Genomic DNA, 23842 nt, shown 5'->3' with positions numbered 1-23842 from the left:
CTGGCTGCCAGCTAAGCCCCACTAAATATTAGCCAGCGTTGAGGGGCCTCTGATGTGACCTTTCCCAGGGATATTTGCATGTAAAAGAGGATCCCTGGGAAAAGGACAGCCTTTAAGTCTCAGAAGGCAGCTGCGGAAGGGGTGACAGGCAAGGGGGCTTTCTTTTGTCACTGTGTTTCAGAGGGCTAGCCCTGACCCCTGGGGTCCCACACAAAGGCCGAGGCCTGCAGCCCCTTTACCCAGGCAGAGGCAGGGCCTCCCCCGGGACCGCACAGCGGGGGCACGTCCCCTGCTTGGTTGTCTCTCTTTACCTGGCCAGATGGAGCACGGACTCTCGGGTGTTGTGACCGGAGTAGGCACTGCATTCATAGAAGATCAGACTGTTCTCCTGGAGTCACAGAACAGGGAAGGAAGGAGGAGGTGGGGGCGCCGGAGGGGGCGAGGGGAGGCGGAGGAGAACGCCTGTCCGCATCTCCCACGCCCTCCCTTCCTCTCGCCCCCTCCCCACTCCGTGCCAGGATGATTTCTGTGCCCTCCGGCTCCCTGACTGATGGGGCGTCCGGAGCCATCGGTAACCCGGGTGAGCTGTACCAGCTGCAAACAGCACAACGTGCGCTGCGGCCCCAGCGCTCCACGCCTCCAGCTGCTGTCCGGCGTGTCCGGGCCCGTTTCCCGTTTTTGCTCCAGCCTGGGAAGCAGGCAAAGACTCAGGGCACCCTTCCCACGTCACAGGCGGGGAAGCCGAGGTGAGACGCCCTTCAGGTCGCAGCAGGGGTCCCAGCAGCCAGCGCTCCCCAGGACGTTGGCCCAGTGAATTAATACAGTTAAGGAATCCTCCAGCAGCCCACGTGTCTCGGGACAACACCCATCACTTCACTGGGCCAGCATGGGGGTGGGGTCAAGGGTCATTGTTATCCACTCATCACTCCCATCAATAGGTCTCCTGCTTCGCTAATGCCAGTGCTAGTGGCATCCGGCATGAACCCTGGAGGCTGGTGCCCTGTGGGGACGGGCAGTTGGGGATGCCTGCAAACGCTGGCCCCACCCATCCTCTGCCCCCTTCACCAGCCCCCGGCACACCTCTGTCCCACCCCGACTCCCCTTTGGACCCGTGGCAGAATGGAGGCTCCGTGGTGGGGGTGGGGCACGCCCGGACCCAGAACTGGGAGACAGCATTTGCCTTCCAGCTTCAGCCCTGAGCCCACCAGGGAGGAACTGGGTGATAATTTGAAGAAATCACTTAACTTCTCTGAGTCGTGTTTTTTGTTTTCACTTACAGAAAAAAAAAAAAAAAAAGGCGGGGGGGTGGGGGTAGAAAGAAGAGAAAAGAAAACGGGATGGTAACACAGGGCTGCCGTCCCTCGATCAAAATCCTTGAATCCCGATGCATCTTGGAATCCAGAATTTTTACATTTTAAAAAGAAGATGCAGGCACATAGCATGTATTACATAATAGCCTCAGCGAGTCCGGGAGAGCACCCTGTAATCTACTGTATGAATATTTCTTCAGGGGAACATTTGAATATTCATTCAAAATGAGGTGAACAAAAACCCGTAAATGGTCTCACAGCAGTTCTGGTCAGGTTTTTCTGCCAAACAAAGTGCAAATAAAGCCCCTCCCTGCGCTTAGAGCTCTGCGGATTCAGGATGGTGGATGCGGGTCTGCGTGTGGACATGCGGCTGCCGGGGGGGGGCCCTCCACAGAACACCTGTGGCCCTCCTCCCTCCTCCTCTCCCCGCGAGCCTCGCCGCCTGTGCCCGCCTTCCCGGCCTCCGAGGCCAGGAGTCTCCGACTAGACCTACGAACACACTAAGAATTACGGGGTCCTGGGAAATCCTTGTGGGGAAGCACCAGCGCCCCAGACACGTGGTTGCTGGAAAACGCTCTGCTCGGGCCGGAGGGCTGAAGCTTGCTTTAACAGAAAGCTTCCCAGCACATGCCCTGAGTTTATCTTGGGCTTGCCTCTGGGAGGCTCAACCGTGGTAGGAAGGGTGAGCTCTCTAACAGAGCTGTCGGGGGGAGGGCACGTTGTCTGGTGGGTGATGAGTGCTTCATCCCTGAGGGCGACCAAGCGGGGAAGCACAGATGATGGGATTCAAGTATCGGATGTAGGACTGAAGTAAGTAATCTCCTTATTGTGAGTGAAAAACAACTGCCTGCCCTGTCAGGAAGCGAAGGATGCTGCAGCCATCAAGCCCTCACACTGCAGCTGCCCCGACGGGGAGCCCAGGAGGAGCTCAGGATGGAAACAGGATGTTTGATACCAAGCCGCCAGCCACTGCAGGCACCCCAGAAAATGGCACCCCCCCAAGGAGACTCAGGATGGGGACGCACAGGACACTGGCCCTAGACATCGAAGGAACGATTTCAGTGAGCCCAGACTTTTGCAACTTCCCATTCACAGAAAAGCGCTAAATTCCTTAACTTGCGATGTCTGCTTTTCTTTAATTAACGCTAATCTTTGGATGTTCCAGACTAGCTGGTCTCTGTTGCAAACACTTCTGTGTATCTTGGCTCGTCCCCTACCTCTTCAGATCCGTCCCTCAGAGCGATCTCAGGAGTGAAGACTGCAGAATGTCCACCGAATAAAACAAAATTCTCAACTTTGAGGTTGAATAGTGTTTTCTCGGCTGACATTGCTATCTGAGGATTCGTAATTCCGAGTTCCTAGAAAGAATCTGGGAAACTGCCCCCACTCAAGTCAAGTCCATCTTACAGCCTGTGGCTTTCTGGCAAGTTCCACATACACAGCAGCTGGACCGTCCCCACGATGCCAGGACACCCGTCTGGCTCACTTGCCTCCTTGCCCAGGGGCTCCCGGAAAAGGTTCCCGCCCTGTCCAGAGAGATGGGAATGCCCGCCCCTTACCTTGGCCAGCTGCTCCCCCAGGCCCCGAGGGACTTCCCGCTCTTTCTCGTTGTCAATTTTATTGCCCAGCAGAAGAATGGGAATGCGGCCTCCCACGGCTTCCTGTGGGACAGATAATCCCCCTGTGAGAGAAGCATCCCAGAAGGGCAAGCGGGAAATCCTGGCTGGAAAGGCACAAACCGGCCACACATGCCAGGCGGTGACAGAGGAGACCGCTGTCCCCCAGAGTCTCAGTCTGCAGGGCTTCTGTGAGGTGCCCTAGCCCTCTCAGTGCAGAGGTGCTCACCCTGCTCCTTGGATCCCAGATGGAATGTGCCGGGCCCCCCCACCCCCCGCACCTTGTGTCCTGGCAGTGGGAGCAGGACGAGGTCACAGCTGATGCTGATAAAAGAGAGGTCCTTCCAGAGCCACTGAGGGCACCCCCCAGGGACCAGACGTGGTCTATGTGGACCAGAATAAACAAGGAATTGCTGAGACGGGCTTGGAGGTGGTTTGGGGGCTGCGTGGTCAGCAGTGGCGTCTCTAGGTGCCTCAGATTGGGTACGTAGTTCCCTGAGGGTCAGGTCCAAATCCGATTCATGGTCCTGGGTTCACAGAGCCAGACGGATGACCGTCCTGTGCCTCCTGGGAGGGCACCGTACAGGGAGCCCTGTCATGGGTGCCCTGGCTCTGAAGGAGCGCTGATCAGGAGGGACTAGGGGCCAGTGCAGCCGCCCTGCGTGGGCTGGAGGAACAAGTTTATTCGAGGAGTCAACTCTGCTCACTCCTCCAAGGCTGGGGCGGATCAGCCAGGGGCCTGCACCCCAGGGGCCTGCACCCCAGGGTCCCTGAACCCCAGGGCCTCTGCACCCAAGGGTCCCTGCGCCCCAGGGTCGCTGCACTTCCCTTGTGGAGAGGAAGTCCTACGTGGGCCTCTCCTGGGGGCGAACAAGGGCCTGGGCTGCACAGTTACCAGGCGAGTCAATATGATAATGTTCACGTTTACGCCGGCGCCTAGTTTTGCTCTGTGAGACATTTAAGTAGGGGCTTTCCATCATAATTCGGAAACAAACAGTTTTTCACTGTCGCTGTGCATTTTGCTCAGTAGCAAGGGCTGTGGGATCACAGAGACCAACCAGCGGTGCCGTCTGGCCCCCAGTCCAACTGCTTCACCTTCGAGTCCCTCCAAATAAACGTCCGCAGTCCAGCTGCACATCCCTGACTCTAAGTTTAAAGGCTGTTCCACTCGAAATGAAGCCTCCGTGCCTCCTCAGTCTACATGCTCGCTCTTGCCGCAGCTCAGCAGTGAAAAAATGCTCATTTATTCAATGAGACCATTAGAGCTCAGAAAATCCAGGAGGATGTTCGACCAAGTCAGGCACACAAGGATCCACCTGTTAGCATAGGCAAACGCCATTCTCTAATCTTTGGCTCCAAATTCTTACTTCCAGTGACCCTGTGCTGCCGAGTGTCTTATTAACCAGACGGCTCTACAGGCGGTCTCTCGGCGTACCCACGGCGAGACGGCAACGAACATTCACACGGCTCCCGGGCACCACGAGACCTCACAGTGTCTTCTGGTCCATCAAGAGTAGCCCCGCTCACGCGCACGGCGGCTGATGCCCTCGGCGGACTGCGCCGTGTTCCAGTTATCTGCTAGCAAGGAGCCCCCGACGGTGTGTGGGGAACTCTCGGCTCCTCAGTCCAACTGTGGGTCCCGGGAAGCCCCCCTCCCCGCCTGTGCTGTGCTGCAGAAACTTGTGCGGTGAGATTTTCACCGAAAAGGAAGAGAAGTGGAAGAAGTGGGAAAATGGGCCAAAAGCCCTGCCGTTCGGAGCACAGCGGGGGAGAGAGATTTGCAGACTGATGTGTGAGGATGACTAAGGCTTGTGGGATGTCTTGACATGGAAACGCTCTGAAAATAAGAGCATCAGACTTGAAATTCCAGGGCGGAACTCTAACCCGGAACCTGGTGTTACCTGTGATGGGCAATGGCCTGTTTCCTTCCTTGCAAAGGGGATGCTGGGTCCTGAATGACCAAGCGGGCTGAGGTAGGGGACCGCCAGCCGGGCCTCTGGGCCCCGCACCACCAGCACAGGGCTGCCTCTTGGACAAGAAGAGGCAGTCTTCCTTCTTAAAGTGATTCTTGGATTAAAAAAAAAAACAATAATGAAAGATCTTAGAAAGAACAGCGGGAAAAAAAGCCCAGGCCTCAGCTGGAGCTGTGGTTTCTGCTCTTTGCAACATTCTTCTTTATACAAACTCTCTGGACACCTTGCTTCCCCTCCACGGGCCCTGGCCTGCGCTGATGAAGGAGGGATTAGGCCTCTCTGCAAAACTATGGCAAAAGTAAGTGAGAAATCACACGAGGCCAGGGCGCGTGCGACCCATCCCGGGCAGTCAGGCTCCCACACAGGAGGCGCTGGGGCTGGGCTGGGGTCTCCTGGTCCTCTCTGACTTAATCCTCACAGCTTGAGCTGCTCACCTGCCTGCTAGGGTGTCAGCCTGCTCACTGCTTGGACGAAGATGCTAATGATTATGCACCAGATGAAAAGTCCAAAGGGCATCTCCTTTGGTGACTAAGCCTGAGGCCACCCAACCTCGGCTGACACTTCTAGAGATGTTGGTGAGTCCCGGCGGGCGCCCCAGGTCGGAGGGAAGGACCGGAGCTCCTGGGTGGGGCACACGGTCTCTGTGCCACGGGTCTGGGCTCTGCCACGTGTCCCTGTGGGATCTGCCCGCCCCTCCTCATTCCCTCTGTATTCCCTGAGCTGTGAGGTGAGCTCTGATATGGAAGCCTCTCCCCACCTTCCATCACTTCAGTTGCCTTTCTCTGAACTTGAGCCTCTTGGAAGATAGATTTGTTGAAATTCAAAAGATTACCCCTCTCTGACTTTAAATAACAAGAGCTGTCAATTTGGAGCAAGGGCTGGATTTCAGCTCAGGATGAGCAGCTGTTGTGATGTGTGTGTGTGTGTGTGTGTGTGTGGGTATGTGTGTGTGTGTGAGTATCTACTTTATTTGCTGGGAGACAAAAGCACTTAGCCAGGTTAGTGCTGCTGTCTCTCCAGACCCAGAACAAAAACTTTCTCAGCACGTTAAAGCATGCAGTTAGGCTAAGAAAAAAAAAAAAAGGCTGCAAAATTATATCTTGGGGGTTTCCATATTTATCTGGCCCCCCGATGATGAGTCAAAACAAGATTTATTTGTGTAGCTCGTTCTAAACTGCCAGCACTTCAAGCTCAACTTGGAACGTGGGGGGAAAAAATCAAACTGCTATTTTTTGCTGCGTGCTGCACATCACTCCCAGCGACACAGACCACAGAGCGTGAGCCGGCCAGGGGTGGGGGTGGGGAGGGAAGCGGGCCTGGCCCCTCTCAGCTGCAGAACTGCTTTGCTTGGAGACTGAAGCCAGAAGGGCTGAAGAGAGATGAAGGCCTCTTTTCCAGAAGTGGATTTCGACCTGGGCCATGGACAAGGATGGAGCAGAGCACAGTGGCAAAGCCCGTGTCCCAGCTGCCGGACAAGCCGTGTGTCCTCGACAAGTCCCTTCTCTCTGCAGCTCAGGACTTCCCATCTATGAAGCAAGAGCCTCGGTGAGATTAATCTGCACATTCTTCTTCCCCCAGCTCAGAGTCACTGGTCTTGCTGGTTAAGGACGCCGGTCAGATTCCATTCCCTTGACTTGCAGACCTAAGAGGACAGCGCTCACAGTTCAGGTTAACGCGTGGGGACCGCAGACACTGCAGACCAACAACCTGGGCTTGGGAGAAATACCAGCCCATCAGGCTGGGACCAGTCCTATGTTCTCCACCTGATGCAGGCCCCAAAGTCTTCAGACGCCCAGTACGTCTCACGATCTGAACATGGGGTCCTCAGAGCCTGAGGAACTTCTCCTGCAGACTGGACAGGTTAAACCCATGCAGGGGAGGTGAGCAGGTCCGGCAGGGCCGGGAATGCTGAAGACTTTGATTTCCTGTGAGTGTACAGGAAAGATGAACTGGCAGGAGCATCTTCACAGAGAGTGTCTGGGCCCAGCGTGGGCTTCTTCTGCAGGAGGCCTGCAGGCCAGGCAGAGGTACTGAGCTGGGAAGAGGCCCGGGAGAGGGCAGGACATGCCTGCCTCATAACACAGAGCAGCTGCCTGCATCTCTTGAGCCCAAGGAGTTTGGTTCCCCATGGGCTGGAAAGATCCTCTAGGGCCCTCTCATCCACATGCACTCCAACTCCATCCTGGACCCCCTGAGAGTCACATGCCACCCCCTGTGGAACGTGGGGGCCAGGAGGAACCTTCCAGAGCCTCCAGTCCATTGTTTCACTGAGTGGCTGGCCACGTTTCATGGTCAGGAGGTGGCTGGGCTGGGACAGTGAGAACTTCCTATCCAGGGAAGTCCACACCTCCCCCAGCGCTGTTCCTGCCCCACAAGAGTCAGTCTTTGCCGTGTGTGATCGATGGCAATCTCAGCCTTTTCTGCGGTATCGCTTTTCAGGTTGAGGAAAAGGCAGCTGAGAAGAGCTGGTATTCACTTAAAACTAAGGTTTCGGAAAGCGCCCCCTCCACCCCTCCTCCTCCAGGTCGGGGAGCTGGGGAAGCACTCGGAGCGCTAGGGAGACACAAAGTGGGCCACAGATACTGGGTCCCGATGAAACTGGGTGTCAAGGTTTCATCTCTGATTGCTGGTTGCCAAGGCAGAATGCCTTAAGCGTTTCAAGAATCTTGAGAAGAGGCGGATTTATGATGCCACTGTTCCACGCCTTCTACACACACCCCACTGCCTGCCTCAGCCCTCTGCACGTGCCCACGGAACCCCGGGCCGCGGAACCGGGTCGGTCACGGAGTCCTCCAGGGCGCCCGGCGAGCGCCGGGCACGCAGGTCACGCCCAGCCAGTTCCCGTCGAGGGAGCGCCGGCGTCTCTGAAAGTGGTTTAGAATCTTGCTTCTCCCGTGCTTCCCTGGACCAGCAGCACCGGCTTCACCTGAGAACTTGTCAGAAATGCCGCGTCTCAGGCCCCCGCCGGGACCTGCTGGACCAGAATCCGTATTTCAACAAGGTCCCAGCAGCTCCCGGATACGATTCGACTTGGAGAGGCACTGGCTTAGGCTGGGAACCGTGGCGGCTGAGACTCAAACGACCTGGCAAACTTCGGCTCTCGTTTGGATTTCTAGGCCCGGAATCATTCTGCCTGGGCGGGGGGTGGAGGGAGGCCCCGGAATCTGTCCTGTTTGAGCACGCCAGGGGTGAGCCTTCCAAGTCCGGAAGCACCATCACCGGACGCGGACCTGCGCCTTTCACTAAACCTTTACAGCAGGAGAACTCAAACCACAGGCCATGCAGAAAAGCCCCGCCCCACGCGGATGCCTCTGAGTTGACCGCAGGTGGACCTCCTGTGTCGGCGTGGCTTCCGTGGACACTCTGGGGGGGGGCGTGGCTGGCAATGCTTTCCAGCCCCACTCCGCGCTGGAACAGGCCAGGCGGCGGGGCCCGGCCGGTTCCCTGCGGAGCGACTGAACTCACACTGCCAGCTGTGAGGGCGCCCCTTCTGACAGTTCTTAACCTCCAGGTCCACCTCCAAGTTCAACCTGAGGTTCCACTTCTTTGCTAGATTCCCAGGCTCTCTGCCCAAAACAGGGACCTTAGAAACGACAGCCCCCTACTAACGGCGGAGAGCATATAAATTTGTCTCCATCCATTCCTGTTAATCCCAGACTATTTGAAATGCCTCGTCCCAGCGCTGGTACATGGCTGTCCCTCCATGTCTGCAGGGGATTGGTTCCAGGACCCCCCGCAGGCACAAAATCCACAGATGTTCAAGGCCCTTACATAAAATGGCGTGGCAAGGTTGGCACCCCGCCCCCACCCCAAATCCATGTGTTCCGCACCCTCTGGTTCAGTGTGTGCAGAAAGCCCCTCTGTGCTTCTATCAAAGTTTAGATACAGGGAACCAACCATTAACCGTCTGCAGCTGGGAAAGGAATAGGTGACCTTGAAAAAGTCATGGCCCCAACTTCGTCTGAGAACAAGCTGGCTGCATCACATCAGTGATGTTCAAAGGGAAACACTCTGGTCTAACAAAATTGTAGCTGGACCTCCAGGGCACAATCCTGAACAAAGTAGAGGGTTCTGAGGTGGGGGAGGAGGGGCCCAGATCTTTGATCATGACCCTTCCCTGCCCCTCCCTGGCCCGCGGGAAAGGTCAGTCTGATGCCAGGGCTCCTGGGAGGAAAGCTTTGAAAACCACTGAGTTAGGTAATCACTGAAGTCTCTCCCGGTGCTTAACTTCTGCGAGGAAGGGAAACCGGCTGGTGCCATCAAAAATAATCACGTCACAAATTATAAAGTTTAAATAGGAGTCACTTCCAGATCACCCACCACCTGCCTCCGCTATTAGCTCTGTGCAGAGCTGTTCACTGCATTTCCAAAATGTACATTTTCTCTATGGTCAGTGTTATAGATGCAATAGTTTTGAAAAAATAATTTGTATCAAGCAGATTTCCCAGAAACCCCTGAATCTGGCTTCCATCCTTGTTCCTTATTTTTCTTGGTAACGAGAAGGATGTGGATTAACAGTAGAGAAGGGAGTGGCCCATTCAGTCCAAACTTCCAGAGAAACAGATTTCAGCACGAGGAAGCGTGACTCTTAGGGCCGAAAGACAAAACAGTGAACAACCCCCGTGTTCCGCCTGCACAGCAACACAGCCTCCATCCATGCAGCCAGCATCTGCTGAGCGCAGGTGCCGGGGGGCCAGGTCAGCGCTGGGCTCTGCAACGAAGCTGCACAAAGCAGCAGAGACCCGGGCAGGTAACGGCGTGGGTACAGCATGTGACAGGGTGACAGGAAGGTGAGGGGCGGGGCGAGGCCTATGGGCTTGAGAGAGATTTTGAACCTAAGCTCCACGGGATGTCTGCTCCTCAAGTCCCCAGACCCCAGAACAGTGCCTGGCAGTGCTTAGAGCAAATTAACACACAGAGCAGCGGTCCTGCTGGTGCGAGGGGCTGGGACCTCCTATTTGACTGTGAGCGAAAGAATCAGGGCAGGGCCCGTACGAAACAGTAGGTGGCTTGTCTGCACCGCTCTTGGCCTTGAGAGGCCTGTATCCGAGTGGGCGCAGGAGGACACGCAGGCGGTCAGGAAGTAAAGACGAAGCCTGCTGCAAGGACACCGAGAAAGCAGAGTTTCCCCGAGAGCCCAGCAGTCAGAGAGGAGTCCTGTGTCTCTCGGGCCCTGTCCAGGGTGACTCTGGGGCAAGCCTGGGGTCCTCACACTGCAGACCAGCTTCCCCTGGCGTGAGGAGTGGTGACCAAGGCCCCCAGACACCGTGAGGTGCTGCTCCTGGGCTGGGCACAGCGGGACCCCCTGGAGCTAGAAAACTGCAGGGGGCAGGGAGAGGTGGTGGTGACTCAGGGTAACCACAGAGGGGGGGAGCCGGCCTTGACACTGGGCGCCCCCTCCCCCAGTCCTCTCCCACTTTCCACAGCCGAAATGACACCATCATTGGCTTAATCTGTATTTTCCCTGTGTCCCCTCCACCCCTCACCCCAAGGAGGGCAGAGGCGGCATCTCTCATGTTCACCTTTGGGTCCCCAGTAACCAGCCTGCTTCTGGGCCCTTGGGGAGACAGACACATGGATGCCTGAACAGGTTTGTTCCGGGAGGTGGGGTCTGAGCCAGATTTTGAAAGTGCGGGTAGCGGGGGTGAAGGTGGGGCGGGGGTGGGTGCGGCCCAGGAGGAAGGGCCTCCCTGGGGAGGACCACCGGCTCACCTCCACACTGCTCAGCCACTGCCGCACCGACAGGAAGGACTCTCTGGCCGTGAGGTCGTACATGACGATGACGCCGTCGGCCTTTCTGAAGAACTGCCGGGTGATGCAGCGGTACCTGCGCCGAAGGGCGGGTCAGTGCGGGGCCTCCCCTCCGCAGCCGCCCCCTGCCCCCTCAGGGAGGGGGAGGCAGGGCTCCCCGACGATGTCGCCTCACCTCTCCTGCCCCGCCGTGTCCCACAGCTGCAGGGCCACGTGCGAGTCGTCCACACACACCGTCTTCACGCGGTAATCGATGCCTGCGGGTGGAGCAGAGCGTCAAGTCCAAGTCAGGAAACCACGCCCCACCGTGTCCTCCCTCCCCGTGTGGCTCCTGACAGGTGATGTGGGCGGGGACAGAGCGCTGGACAGGGAGGGCCGGGACCTGAGCTCTGGTCCAGTCTCTGCTACTGCCTAGCTGTGGGACCTTGATCAAATCTCCTGACCTCTCTGAACCACAGGCTTCTCCCTGCAGTGTAACCCAGACCCTCCTCAGGGGTCAAATGAGACCAGGTATGTAAAAGCAACCGACGAATGCAAAGAATTGCCACTCATGAATTCACTCCCTCATTGTGAAGATGGAGGAGACAGAAACACTGTCCTCAAACTCCATCCTTCCTCCCTCCCTCCCTCGCTCCCTTCCTTCCCTCCTCCCTCCCTCCTTCCATCCTTCCTTTTCTTATTTCCCCCTAAAATCCTGTTCAATGTTCCCACAATAAAATTCAAATCTCCCTGGTGGGATGGATCACACTTTCAGACTTCCATCTGTGACCCCACCTGGCGTCATGGACCCTGGAGAGTGGGCACAGGGTACGGAGACACACGGTGGGCCCCACAGCAGCCCCCGGAGACGGGATCTAAGTGCAGGTTCTTTGAGAACAGACGTTGCGAGGACACAGGAAGCCAGCATCCAGCCAAAGAGACAGTGCAGAGTAATGTGGGACCAGAGGGATTTCTGACCTGTTCCAACACTCACGGGGAGCCCTGTCACCGCGGGTGTGCCGTGCGGTGGGATATGTGGGTCAGGGCTGGGCGATGGACCCCGGGAGGGTGGCGTTCACCTTTCTGGACAGGACAGGCCCGAGCAGTCATTCTGAGCAGGAAGGTCTGGGACTGGGGAGTGCCAGCAAGTTGTCAGGGAGGAAAGCTCGTGGGGTTTCTCCACGGAGATGAAGAGAGGAATGGAAACTGGACAGGTGCCCTGAAGGGCAGAGGACATCCTGCCAAGGAACGCTTTGGGAAGAAACACCTTGGCTGTGGCTTGTGGTTTTAAGCAGGGGACTGTGAACCCAGGCGGGGCCTCAGGAGGAGGACGGGACTCGGAGTCCTGGGTTCTAGGGCCTTGGCCTCCAGCAGCCAGTCTTCTCAGTGACAAGCCGAGCCCCAGCCTTCTACAGGAACCATCACCTGCCGTCTCCAGGACGCCCGCGGGGACGGGCTGGTGCTGAGGTCTGGGAGGCAGGGCGCCCCAGTTCACACTGTTGCGTCATAGAACCAGATGGTGCACAAGCTGAGGGTGGTGTGCGAGCCTGCACTCGTGAGGGAGATGGGGGGCCAGGAAGTCCCAGGTGGAGCTGAGCTCTAGGGAGCTGCTGCATCCCTGCCAGTGCCGTGTCGAGGGGCTGGGGCCGCCGTGCTTGACCGGGTCGGGGTGGGGGAGCTGCGTGGGCTCCAGGAGGCCGGCACGGTGGCTCCTCTGTGTCTCTGAAGGGAGCATCTTCCAGGCGGCTGGCGTGACATCTGCTCAGGACACGTGTGCGGGGAGGCAAACCCCCGCCACCGCTCCAGCTTGTTTTGCGCAGCACGGTGAAGGGTGTCCCGGATTTGGAAACTTGGATATTTTTCCCCTTCCTAAACTGTAGGTGTTTCCGTAATTGGCCTCCTGGGAAGTGCAAATTAGTCTGATTTTTCTCTTTTTCAGAGTGCTCCATCTCAGGGGCACCGGTTGGAAGTGTAAGACCCCGATTCCCTGATTTCACCAACAGGAGAGGCGCCGTGAGTGTGCACTACGGGACGGACGCCCCCGGGGGCTTGAGGTCGCAGCGTCCCTCCCCCGCCTCCCGTGGGCCTATGCCCGAGCCATGACCTTGGTGGTCGTTCCTTGGGGACCCCACTGAATGCTCCAGGGAAGGCCAGTCCAGCTCCATGGCCGCTGCCTCCTGTGTCACTGCGCTCAGCACACGTGGTTTAGTCCCAGCCATCCATCTCCAGCCACACAAGGCCAGGCTCTTCTGTACTGTCTTCCCATCAGGGTGCAGTTCTTCATCTTGGGATGCCCCCAGTCTCCGGGTGCATCAGGGCGGGAGGGGACAGGACAATGTTCCAGCTGTGGCACAGCGGAGGAAAAGGCTCAGCGGTAAGAACAGGGCGCCTGGAGCCTGCAGGAAGGGGCGCCTGGAGCCTGCAGGGAGGGGCGCCTGGAGCCTGCAGGGAGGGGCGCCTGGAGCCTGCAGGGGGAAGGCTGGAAGGAAGGTTACGCTACAGGAAGAGAACGGAGGCCCCCAGGCAGGGCTCTGGGCAGGAGGTTTGTCTCGTAGGGCCAGGCTGCGAGACAGCCAAGGGTCACGGTGGTCTGGACAGAGCCCTGGACTTGGAAGCTGTCCTGGGTGACCCGGTTCAAATCTCTCATTTTTTTGGGTGAGAAAGTACTGAAGCCCAAAGAGGAAACGTGTCCTCCCGAGGTCACACGGCTGGTCAGTGGCGGAGCTGAGATGAAGGTCCAGGATTTCTGAGGCTCTGTTGAACCTCCCCACCTGTGCCAACCTCTGCCCACGTCCTGTGGCAGAAAATGGGGGCTGGGCACGCACAGCTCATTGTTGTCAGGGACACGGTGGACTGGCACAGCAGGGGCGCGTGTGTGTCAGGGGTGCAGGCCAGGGTCAGCGCCCACCAGCGGAGGGGATCGAGGACCTGCCTCTGGACCTCTCTGGGCCTCAGTTTCCCGGTCTGTCCACTGGGCTAATAGCAGTGCTTGCCTTTCAGGGTTGTCGTGAAGACAGATGACTGTAAACTATGGTAAATATTCAGATCAAATCAACGTACTTGCAAACAGAGTTGACTTTTCTGTGTGGTTAAATGGCCCGTAGACGGCACGCAGTGGATTTCCTCTTTTTGCTTGAGTGATTTGAGTCAGTAGAAGCTAAGAAGTTGACATGCCCCTGGGTCTCCCACATATTCCAACACGAGGAGCAGCTCTGGGTGAGGGGGCAAAGGCCCCGATCTCAGTGCAGTGTCAGCCAAGATGCTACCGGGAGCACATGAAGCCGTGATGGGCTGGTAATAGTGGAGGTTAACGGGCTTCCGCAACAGACTCCAGCTGATACCCAGCAGCCCTGGGGTGGAGTCGGGGACATTTGATGAGTAAGAGAAGGCACCGAGAGCACTGCCACCCGTCCCGCCTGTCTGCACGCGTGTGCGTGGGCTCACACGGGCAGGTGCGTGCACGCGCACACACACACACACATGGGCAGGGAGGCGGCTGGCCCGCGGGGGAGGCAGGTTGCTGTGGGGGGTGTCGGCCCTGGGGAGAGTAGGACAGGGATGATTCCAGACCGATGGGCTCAGAGAGGGGACAAAGGGCCAGAAGTCCACCTTTGCCAACTTCAGTTCCCCTCAGGCTGGACGTAGGGAGCATTCGTGGTCCATTCTCCATGGAAAGAGCTGAGGGGCCAGCTCGTGCAGAGGTGGGCCTCCCCTACCAGCCGGGCCCGCGGCCCCTCCCACGGCTCCAAGTGCCTCCCAGGGCCCCCTTCCCACAGCTGTGCCCTCCGCGAGGTGGGCCGGGGGTCCAGCCTGGGGAGAGAACTCACCTACAGTGGCCGCCGAGCCCGGGGAGAAGCTGCCGTCACAGAGCCTCCCCAGGAAGGACGTCTTCCCCACCTGCCGAATTGCCCACGAACACGATCTTGAAGAGCCGGTCTAGGGTGGAAGGCAGGGCCTTCCTCCTGTGGGAGGCAGAGAGTCCGGCCACATGCGGGGACTGTCGCCAGCCCCCAACGCCTGCCACCCCCACCCTTCACTGTCCCTGCGGTGTCCAGGGAGGCCGCTCTGGCCTCAGATGCAGGAAACTTCGAGCTCGAGGCCTCGAGTGTCTTCCAAGCATCAGCAGAGGGCAGAGAGGCGTCACTCAGCCAACACTGTGGCCCACATCCTGTGCTGCAGGCCTGTGCTGTGGGCCTGGTTTGTGGTGGAGGGAGGGAGGCCGGCAGGTGCGGGCCGTTCCAAGGGCCCCGGGAGAGCACGGAGGAGGCAAGGGGCACGCGGCGGGGAGGCTGTGAGCTGGGGCTTAAGAGGTGGCAGAGATCTCCTGCAGGGAGCGGAAGGACAAGGTGGGTGTTTGCAGGGAGAAGGGGAGGCAGGAAAAAGAAGGCTTATGTATCTCTCAGGGGCAGAGACATCCCAGTGGGAGTAGTTGGGCCTCATTTCTGTCCCATGACTGAAAGCCTGGACCAGATGGACACACTGCCCTACTGTCCCATTGCACCAGCTTCCCTCTGGGATGCCCGTCTGCCCTGGAAACAAGGCAAGACAGCCCCCGCGCAGTAGCCCGGGAGAGCCTATGGTGCCAGGCTCCATGGGCAGAGCTTCCCAGAACGGAGTCCTGCTCCTCCTCCTCCGCCCCGCAGCGGGAGGTGCTGGGAGTCCAGCGCAGAATGGACCTGCTCTGGGGTGCTGGGTGAGTGAGAGGTAGTCGGGCCCAGCAGAGGGTCCTTCCCTGCCGAATGGCCCTTCAGGTCCAGGGAGCTGCCTGCCTGCCCGCCCTGCCCAGCACCGCCTCGACAAACGAGGAGGTCCTTAGAGCCCGTTTAGAAGCGGATTTGGGGGAGTTAAGCTCCTCTCATTGAGCAAATACTCTAATGCAGTGGCAGCAGATATTAGCAGTACTTGAGTTTCAGAGAAAAGCCATTAACAGCCTTTTGGGGCGAAATCAATTCCATGCAGTACTTAGGAGGGAATTCAAGGTCAATTACAAGAATTTAAACTCAGTTTAGAAAAAAAAAAATCCCACACTCAGAAATGCAGCCCCAGTTTCTTCACTCCGGCAATGCACAGGAATCACTCCCTTCCCAGCCTGAGTCTCCGTTTGTTCCAGACCAAAGCTCTGTGCAGCCCTTGGTGCCACCAGGCCCAAGGATGTTCGGTCAGGGGGCCATGAAGGCCGGGGTGGGCGGGATGGTTCTGGCCGCAGAGGCGGTGGTTGACCTCGCTCTGTGCTCCCCCCGCCCCCGCCCCGCCCCAGGCAGAGCGCTTATTGCCAACAGGAGGCAGGATGCGATCAACACGGTGGGGGTTCAGCTTTGGGCAGGACCCACCTCACTGGAGCAGCGAGCCCACTCCAGGCACTTAACCTGGGGGACAACCCCCCACGCCCGCCGAGACACTGAGAGAGCCAAACTATGGGGAGGGGCTGGGGAAAGGGTCTCTCTGCCGGCAAGTCAGGAGATCTGTCTTCACCCTCCTTCCCACTGTTCTTCTTTTTAAAAAACAAGTCTATTTATTTATTTATTACTAGTTTTTTAAAATGGAGGTACGGGGGATTGAACCCAAGACCTCCTGCGTGCTAAGCATGTGCTCTACCACGGAGCCGCACCCTCCCCGCGCTGCTCCTCTTTTTAAAACAGCTTTAACAAGTAAAAGTGATGCACACTAGTTTTTAAGATTACAAAACTTAGTAGAGAGGAAAATAATAATTACTCATAATCTACCCCACTGCCTGCAAATGGTCACTATTCACACGTCTGTGCATTTTTTCCATTTATACAGATGAATTAACATATGTTTTTTGAGAGATTTGAGATGGTATATATAATTTTAACCTATTTTAATATATTATTATGTATTAACATCGATAATAAATGACAACTATATTACTAAGTTATATATTATAATTAAATTATGTTATTTAGCATTATATTGATATATATTATTATTAAATTATAAATATTTCTCTGAATCACTAACGGTGTTCAAAAACGTGATTTTTAACAGCAATATAATATCCTACTAAGTTAATCTGCTCTGACTTCCGTCCCCGTTGTTTCTTCAATTGTTTGCTTTTTAAAAATTTTTTAACCTTTAAAATTTTTTTTTATTCAGGGGGAGGTAATTAGGTGTATTTATTTAGTTATAGAGGGTCTCTCTGACTCACTAAATGCTTTTGAATCTGAATCAGAAAAGAGCGCACAGGGCACGGAGTGAGGCCAACAACAGAAGCTGTCAGGAGACTGGACCAGACCCCCGAGATCCCCCCGGGACACCTGGCAGGGCGGAGAAATCCGGTGAACCACCAGGCCGGCTTCATCTGACTCCCCCAGATCCCTTCTCGTGCTCCCACGCCAGGGCCAAGCGACAGGGGTGACCCACAAGCCAGCGTGGGACGTGCCCTTACCTTCCACAGGGCTTCTTTTCCGACAGGCTGCCCTCGAGGAGATGTGGGCACCTGTCCCAGAGGTCGGGCCTGTGGGATTTGTCCCTCCAGCCCCTGGTCGGAGACCTCCTCCTCTTCGGGGCATTTGCCCAGTGGCTGCTCAAAGGCCCCCCCCAGCAGCTGGGGCAGGGGGTCCTCTTCAATGGAGATGATTCTGCGGAGTGCCCGGCGGAGCGGCCCCCCAGCCCCTGGCTCCTCTTCCGCAAGCGGGTGTCCGTTCAGGCCCAGTGAGCTCCTCCTCCTCGGAACGCCAAACACATCTTCCTCCTCCACTGATTGGCTGTTTGCAGGAAGAAAGAAGGGTGGGGAGAATTTTGTAAAATGTATCAGTCTTTTACTGAAGTAGGGGTGGCCTGACGGCTTCTATGACAGACAGTTGAGGAGCAACCTCACTGTGGGGCAGAGAGGAGCCAGGGAAGGGAAAACCAGACCCAGCACTCTTTAGCTTAGTCATTCCACACCTGGAATGACCGAGTGCCTGGTGAGGAAGGCGGTGATGGTGAAGGTGAGGTGATGAAGGTGAGGAAGCTGAGGAGGCAGGTGATGATGGAAGCTGATGAAACTGATGAAGACGAGGATGAAGGCGATGAAGGTGATGAAGGTGAGGAGGCAGGTGGTGGTGATGGAAGCTGATGAAGGTGAAGATGATTATAGTTGAAGATGATGAAGGTGAAGGTGATGATTGCTCCCAGGTATTAAGCTAAGGACACAGTCAGCAACAGGTGGACACGGCCCCGTCCTCATGGAAGGCCTGGCTCAGGGGGTTGAGAGCGGCAAAGACACACCAGCTACATTGTCCCAGGTTGTGGGAAGTAAAGGTGTGAAGAAAGGAGTGTAGCAGATGTGGAAACAAAGCATCCTGGGTTAACCGACCATCGGTGGCCTTGGCGCTGGTCCAGCCCCAGCCCTCACCACCTGTGTGTCCCGAGGTAAGATGCCAACTCTCCAGGGCTGTTTCCTCACCGTGAAACTTGGCCCGCCTGCCCTGCCCACCTCACCAATAAGACGGTGCACAAACCAGACACGTTAGGGAAGTGGCTCTAGGCGACGCGGGCGAGGGGCACCGCTGCTCTGGGAGGGGCCCTCGCACTGCAGATGGCCGCTGGCCCGGGGAAGCTGCCCTCCTGGGGGCTTCGGGTGCGAAGGAAACCAGGTGGCGCCCCCACCTGCCTGTCCTTCCTCTCTGTTTGGGGTCAGAAGCGAGTGGCCTCGGAGGCCTGAGTGCATATTTGTTTCCGGGAGCATCTGAGCGTGAGGAACAAGGAGACGCTGTAGGAGGTGGCGGAGTCGGGCAACAGGCGGTGGGGCCAGCGCACAGGCTGCGTCCCCAAGGTGTGACAGCAAAGTCCCACAGCCCCTCTGGGGGGCGCTCTCAGGTCTTTGTGAACAAGTGGAGATGAGGACTGTTTTACAGGGAGGACCTTGGGTCCAAAATCGAAAGACACACACACACACACACACACACACACACACACACACACACACACACAAGGATTAGAAGAGAAAACAGAGCAGGATGAGGCGGTGAGGACATGGGGGACAAAAGAAAGACAGTGAGTGAAGAACACGGAACACGCCGAACAGGGAAGAGCCTGCATTTGGCCCCTGGCTCGTGGAGCTGAGGGCTCCGAAGGCCCCACAGCAGGAAGGAAAAAGGAAGCACCGCGTGTTTCTCCGTCCTGCAGTTGCGGGCGAGTCTGCGAGGCCAAGCTGAGGGGTAGTGCCTGCTCACGCAGGCGGTGGCTTAGTTTGGTCCCTTCACATAGGATAAAGGATTTGCAGCAATTCAGGGACCTTTACGCTCATTTATAAAGCCAGCTTTTAACAGAAGCTAACTGTCTTCTTTCCAACAAATCTCTTCCAGAGTCTAATGAGCCTACTGTGTGCTTTCCCACCTCAGCACACACTGAGTGTCCCCATCTGCTCGTGCTCCGCTCACAACTCACACGCAAGTGCAGGCGGGTGTGCCCCCGTGCCAGGAAACACACACACACACACACACACAGAGCACGGCTTTTCAAAGGCCTTGCAACTAGAAAAGAAACGGCCCCTGGAACGACCCTAAAATGAAGCATTTCTTGGCAAAAGCTCTTCATTTGGGAAATTCTCCAGCCCCGTCACTCTCGGGAATACCTTCAGCTTAGCATGGCTAAGTTCATTCTTGGTTTTGCCTCAAAACGCTGTGCGCCGACGGGAGGGAGCAGGCGCCTCTGTCAAAGCCGCACGGGGTGCAGGCTCGCCGCCGGCTGGCTCTTCGCTGTCTGCGGTCCGCTTCCTCCGCTCAGCTGTAAGCCCCGCGGTGAGGGCCCCTGTTCACCGCCATGGCCCCAGCACACGGCACTGTAGCTCGCACACAGCAGGCATCCGTGATGGACACCACGTCCGGTGAGTCTTCGGAGCCTTCGCAGGGCCCCGCAGAACGTCTGGTACAGGGCAGGCCATCGGTAACCGCCTGATGAAGGCCTAGACTCGGTTCGGAGGAACCCGGAGGCCAACTGTTGCTGCAAGGATTTGGCTCCCACACTGGGTCTCACCACTCAGCTATTTAGAAAGGGACTTCATGACGATCAGATTCAAGGTCTTGACTGACCAGCCGCCTGGCCTCCTCAGGTCACCTCCGCCTGGCGAACCCGTGACTTCCACGCTTGCCGTCCTCAGGGTCTCCCAGACGAGCAAGTTCACACACTTTCTCCAGGGCTGACACTTAGGGATCCGCCTCCCACTACCCCTCTGAGGCCACGCACGAGGATGGAGCCCATGCCCCGAGGAAGAGCGGGCGGGGACGGGCTTGTCTCCTCCGAGGAGCCACGGGCACGCCCCTGGGGACTCTCAGGCCGTTGTCTGCTGTCCAGCAGCAACCAAACCTGTTATCCTTGAGCTAATTAAACAGGAATTATTAAAAGGAGTCCGTCAAGTACAGATCCTGTGCTTGTCCCGTATCACACTTTCATTACCCTTTAGAGCCACAGTCCTGTCTCTGTAAAACCGAGGGCGTCCGTTCTGCGCAGCAGAGCCCCGTCCAGCACGCCCGCCCTCCTCCCGCTGACCCCTCATCCCCTCACGCTCCCTGCCCCGCCGCTGTGTCTCTCTGCAGGCACACGCCAGGCTGGGGGGGCCTCAGGTGACAACAGCCTGTCCTGAGGGCTGGCTCTGCGCACAGCTCCCTCCCACTTAGAAGTCAGAACAGGAAGGGGCACGTCCTCCAAGATCCCAGGGGGCCAAGTGCCTGACCCCAGGGCTCCCCGCTGGGGCCCATCGGCTCTCAGTGGGCTCAGAGCCCATGCCCAACCGGAGCAGGACCCGCGAACAGATGACCAGTGAGCAAAGCGGGGCTGGCTCACCTTCTGAGAATCCCTCTGCCATCCATGTATTTGCCGATCACAGAGCCAGACCGCTGCTTCCAGCCTGCTGAAGCATCTGGGTTTGCCTTGGCCACCTTGTCTTTCTGCAGAAACACAAAATGCCCTCAGACCCACGCCTGCTGGTCTGTCCCAGCGTTGGAGCAGAAGAGGGCTCACTTGCCCACTGCACAGGTCCGGCTTTAAGTAAAACTCTAAAGGAGGCAAGCGAGGTCCCAGGTTCCCTGCCAGCCCTCATCCACTCCTTCCTCTCACTGTCATCTCTCCCTGGAACCGCCCCCCCATCTCCCATCTAATAATGCAATCAAACAAACTGGTACACCGTTTAGAGCTTGGGGTCCGCCAGGCTAGCCTTCCCAGGAGTAGCGATCATTTGCAAAAGAACAAATAAAAAGAGCTAAGTGTGGAATGCACAGGAAAAAATATCTGTGGGCAGAAAAAACTATGCGTCTTGAAATCACAGTCTCCTGTGAGGCCCCAATTCCTCTTTATTTCCAAAGCCCCAGAGGGTTGAGTAACCCCGTGCCCTGAACACAGCCCCTCAGCTGGACAGGGGACTCCAGGTCCTTGTGGAAGCAGGCTGGGTGCAGACAAACTGCTCACACATCTGCAGCGGAGAGCCTGGGTGGAGTGCGGTGCACTCCCACCACCCATACTCCCCGACAGACGCCTGTCTTGTCTTCCAGGAGAGGAGGGAGCTGGATCACAGGAAGACTGGCTCATTAAGCAGCCAGCCCCATGGTTCCCGGTGATCCGTGCTGACAGAAGGAGGGGCTGCATGCGCCCCGGGGCCCCAGGAGGGATGGCTGTGATTCCAAATGAATCTTTAATTATGATTCAGCAGGAACACGATTTTATCCCTCTTTCTTCTGTGCCCCACGAGGGATCTTAATTCCATTCTCTTCTCAAAGCAGAATGAGTTTGGCAGGTGAAGGGAAGTGAGGTCAAGAGATTAGGGTGACATTGGGTGGGAAGTTTTAAAATACATTCCGTGTTACTTCTAAAACAATTATAAGCATTATCATCATCAAACAAACATGTGTAGGCTTAAGCCTTGCTCTAGCAGCACACACAGGTGGGCGGCGGAGAAGCGAGCTGCCAGCCAGCGATAGAACAGAGGTGCTGGTGTGCGTGGTCCCCCCAGGATTGGCAGTTATAAACCAGGTGGGACCGGTTTCCAGGCAAACTAGCTGCCGTTTGCCAACCACATTTAGGGCACTGAACAGCTGAGGGTCAGTGCGAGACCTCCTTTTGCCAGAGTTTTTGCCAAAATCCCTACAACATGGAAAAGAAGAGTAGTAGATTCCTTCTCCTCCTGTGATAAATGAGGTCTTGGTTCAAGGAAGCTGATCTACCCAAGGACACACGTGACATTCGCAGCACGATGGTCCTGATAGTCAGGAAGTCACATCCACCCACCCTGCCCCACTTTTGCTTCCCTTCAGAGCATCCAGTGGCTACTGTCGGGGAGGGGGGTAATAGGGGAACGTGAAATCCTAGATGCTGTGTAATGCAGCCCTAAGCGGAGATCTTCCATAAACGCAGGATTTTTGTGCTATTTGAGAATGTACTGTACGTCACGGATGGAACTAGCATTTCTGCCTCCGAGAAACGTGGGCAAATATTTCAGTCTCGTTCTGTCCAGAGGAAAGTGCGTCACTTCATGGGAAATTAACTCACGGTTACACAATAGGTCACCCTCTATTTTTGCTACTTTCAAAAAATCTGCTGCCACTGTCCTGCCCACACAAAGGAGCCATCAGATCCAGAGCCTCAGGACACTCTTGGGCTGGTCCCAGCACAATGTGGCGGCCACTGGACCCCAGGGGAAGGGGGCGCCGGCCAATTACCTGAAAATGCATGTCCCGTTCATCCCGAAGGTGCTTGTTCCTTTCCCTGTGGATGGAGAAGGGGAATCGATTCAACCCGGGGTTCGCAGTCAGCAGATGCAAGGGCAACCGTTTGAGGGTCAGATGGGTGCCGAGGAAGGCTGGGTGTGGAAGCCTAGGGAGGGCGTGGAGTCGCTTTCCTTAGGGACTGGGGTTAAGGACAGCTGTGTAGAAGTGAGGTCAGAGGCAGGGGGATAGACGGAATGGCCTTGTGACACCCAGGGCCCTTCAGGATCCTGCCCTGGTCCATGCTGTCGCTAAGGGAGCCTCCCCCTACAGCTGGCCAGGTGGTCCAGCTCCACCTGGACCGAGCCCCGGCCCCACTCTCCAAACCGTTCATTCATGCATGCGTGCCTTCACTCAACACATGTCCCCTGAGCTCCCGTGGCATGCTGGGCTCCGCTCCAGCCACCAGGAGTACCCTGAGGGCTGCGAGACAAAGTTCCTCCCCCCCCCCCAGGGCATTGGCATTTTAGCTCAGGGATCAATGCTATTGAGAAAAATCAAGCGGGCAAGTGGAATAAAGAGGGCCAGAGATGGAGGGTGGTCAGGGAAGGCCTCTCCAGGAAGGTGGCGTCTGAGCAGCGGCTTGGGGAGGGTGGGGGAGACTTCATCACGGACGGGGGACCAGCCAGGGCAAAGCCTGTTGTCAGGATACAGGGGAACAGAGAGGAGGGAGCAGGTGCTCAGAGGAGGAGGTCAGAGATGAGATGGGTGGTGTGGGAGCCCTCCATCCCTGGCCTGTGCACCACTGTAGGGGCTCGGGTTTGATCCCAGTGAGATCTGGAGCCGTGGTGGGGGGTGGTTGGCTGTGGAGTGTCTAGACCGGACTCAAGTTTTAAAAGAAGACGCTGTGCTGAGAAGAGAGTGCAGGGACAAGGGTGGGGCCCTGATGATTGGCCCATATATTGAAGTCTAGTCAGTTTACAATGTTGTGCCAATATCTGGTGTGCAGCATGTTTCAGTCATACATATACGTACACATATTCCTTTTCATATTCTTCTCCATTATAGGTCACTACAGGATAGTGAATATGGTTCCCTGTGCTGGGCAGTAGGACCTGGTTGTTTACCTATTTCATATATGGAAGTTAGTGCCTGCAAATCTCAAACTCCCAGTTTAACTCTTCCCGCCCTCTTTCCCTCCTGGTCACCATAAGTTTGTGTTCTACGTCTGTGAGTCTCTTTCTGCTTTGTAAATAAGTTTGTCTGCGTGAGAAAATTCAGGCGCCAGCTGGTGGACAACTGCCCAAGGTCACACGGTTCACCAGGGGCGGCCCTGGGTTTTGAACCAGATCCAGCTGCAAAGCACACGTTCCTACTGGGCACCCCAAATTGCTTCCTTTTGCCCCCATTTGCCTTGGGAGGGCAGCCCCTCCTGGCCCGGTCACCCCCCAGCCGGTGTCCTGATCCCCGCACCCATTCCCGCTGTCCTCTTGTCCCACCCACTCCCAGCTCCCTCTCTCCCTGATCCTGGTTTCTCTGTCGCTACCTGGTGACCTCACTGTGGGGAGGGGGCT

At 56.8% G+C, this 23842-nt stretch overlaps 1 protein-coding gene across 1 annotated transcript in view; it reads right to left on the bottom strand.

The window, feature by feature from the left end:
* Positions 1 to 23842, bottom strand: part of CRACR2A (calcium release activated channel regulator 2A) — a 96192-nt gene that overhangs the window by 3864 nt on the left and 68486 nt on the right. The window contains 9 exon segments of the mRNA XM_032473054.1: positions 312 to 388; positions 2870 to 2971; positions 10612 to 10726; positions 10826 to 10907; positions 14457 to 14526; positions 14528 to 14584; positions 17030 to 17354; positions 20416 to 20519; positions 22284 to 22329. Of these exon segments, the coding sequence (XP_032328945.1) occupies positions 312 to 388; positions 2870 to 2971; positions 10612 to 10726; positions 10826 to 10907; positions 14457 to 14526; positions 14528 to 14584; positions 17030 to 17354; positions 20416 to 20519; positions 22284 to 22329 (978 nt within the window).

The sequence above is a fragment of the Camelus ferus genome, chromosome 34, assembly GCF_009834535.1.
Source record: "Camelus ferus isolate YT-003-E chromosome 34, BCGSAC_Cfer_1.0, whole genome shotgun sequence".
Taxonomy (NCBI): Eukaryota; Metazoa; Chordata; class Mammalia; order Artiodactyla; family Camelidae; genus Camelus; species Camelus ferus.
The sequence above is the reverse complement of the archived record's forward strand: the minus strand, read 5'-3'. Positions and strand labels throughout refer to the sequence as shown.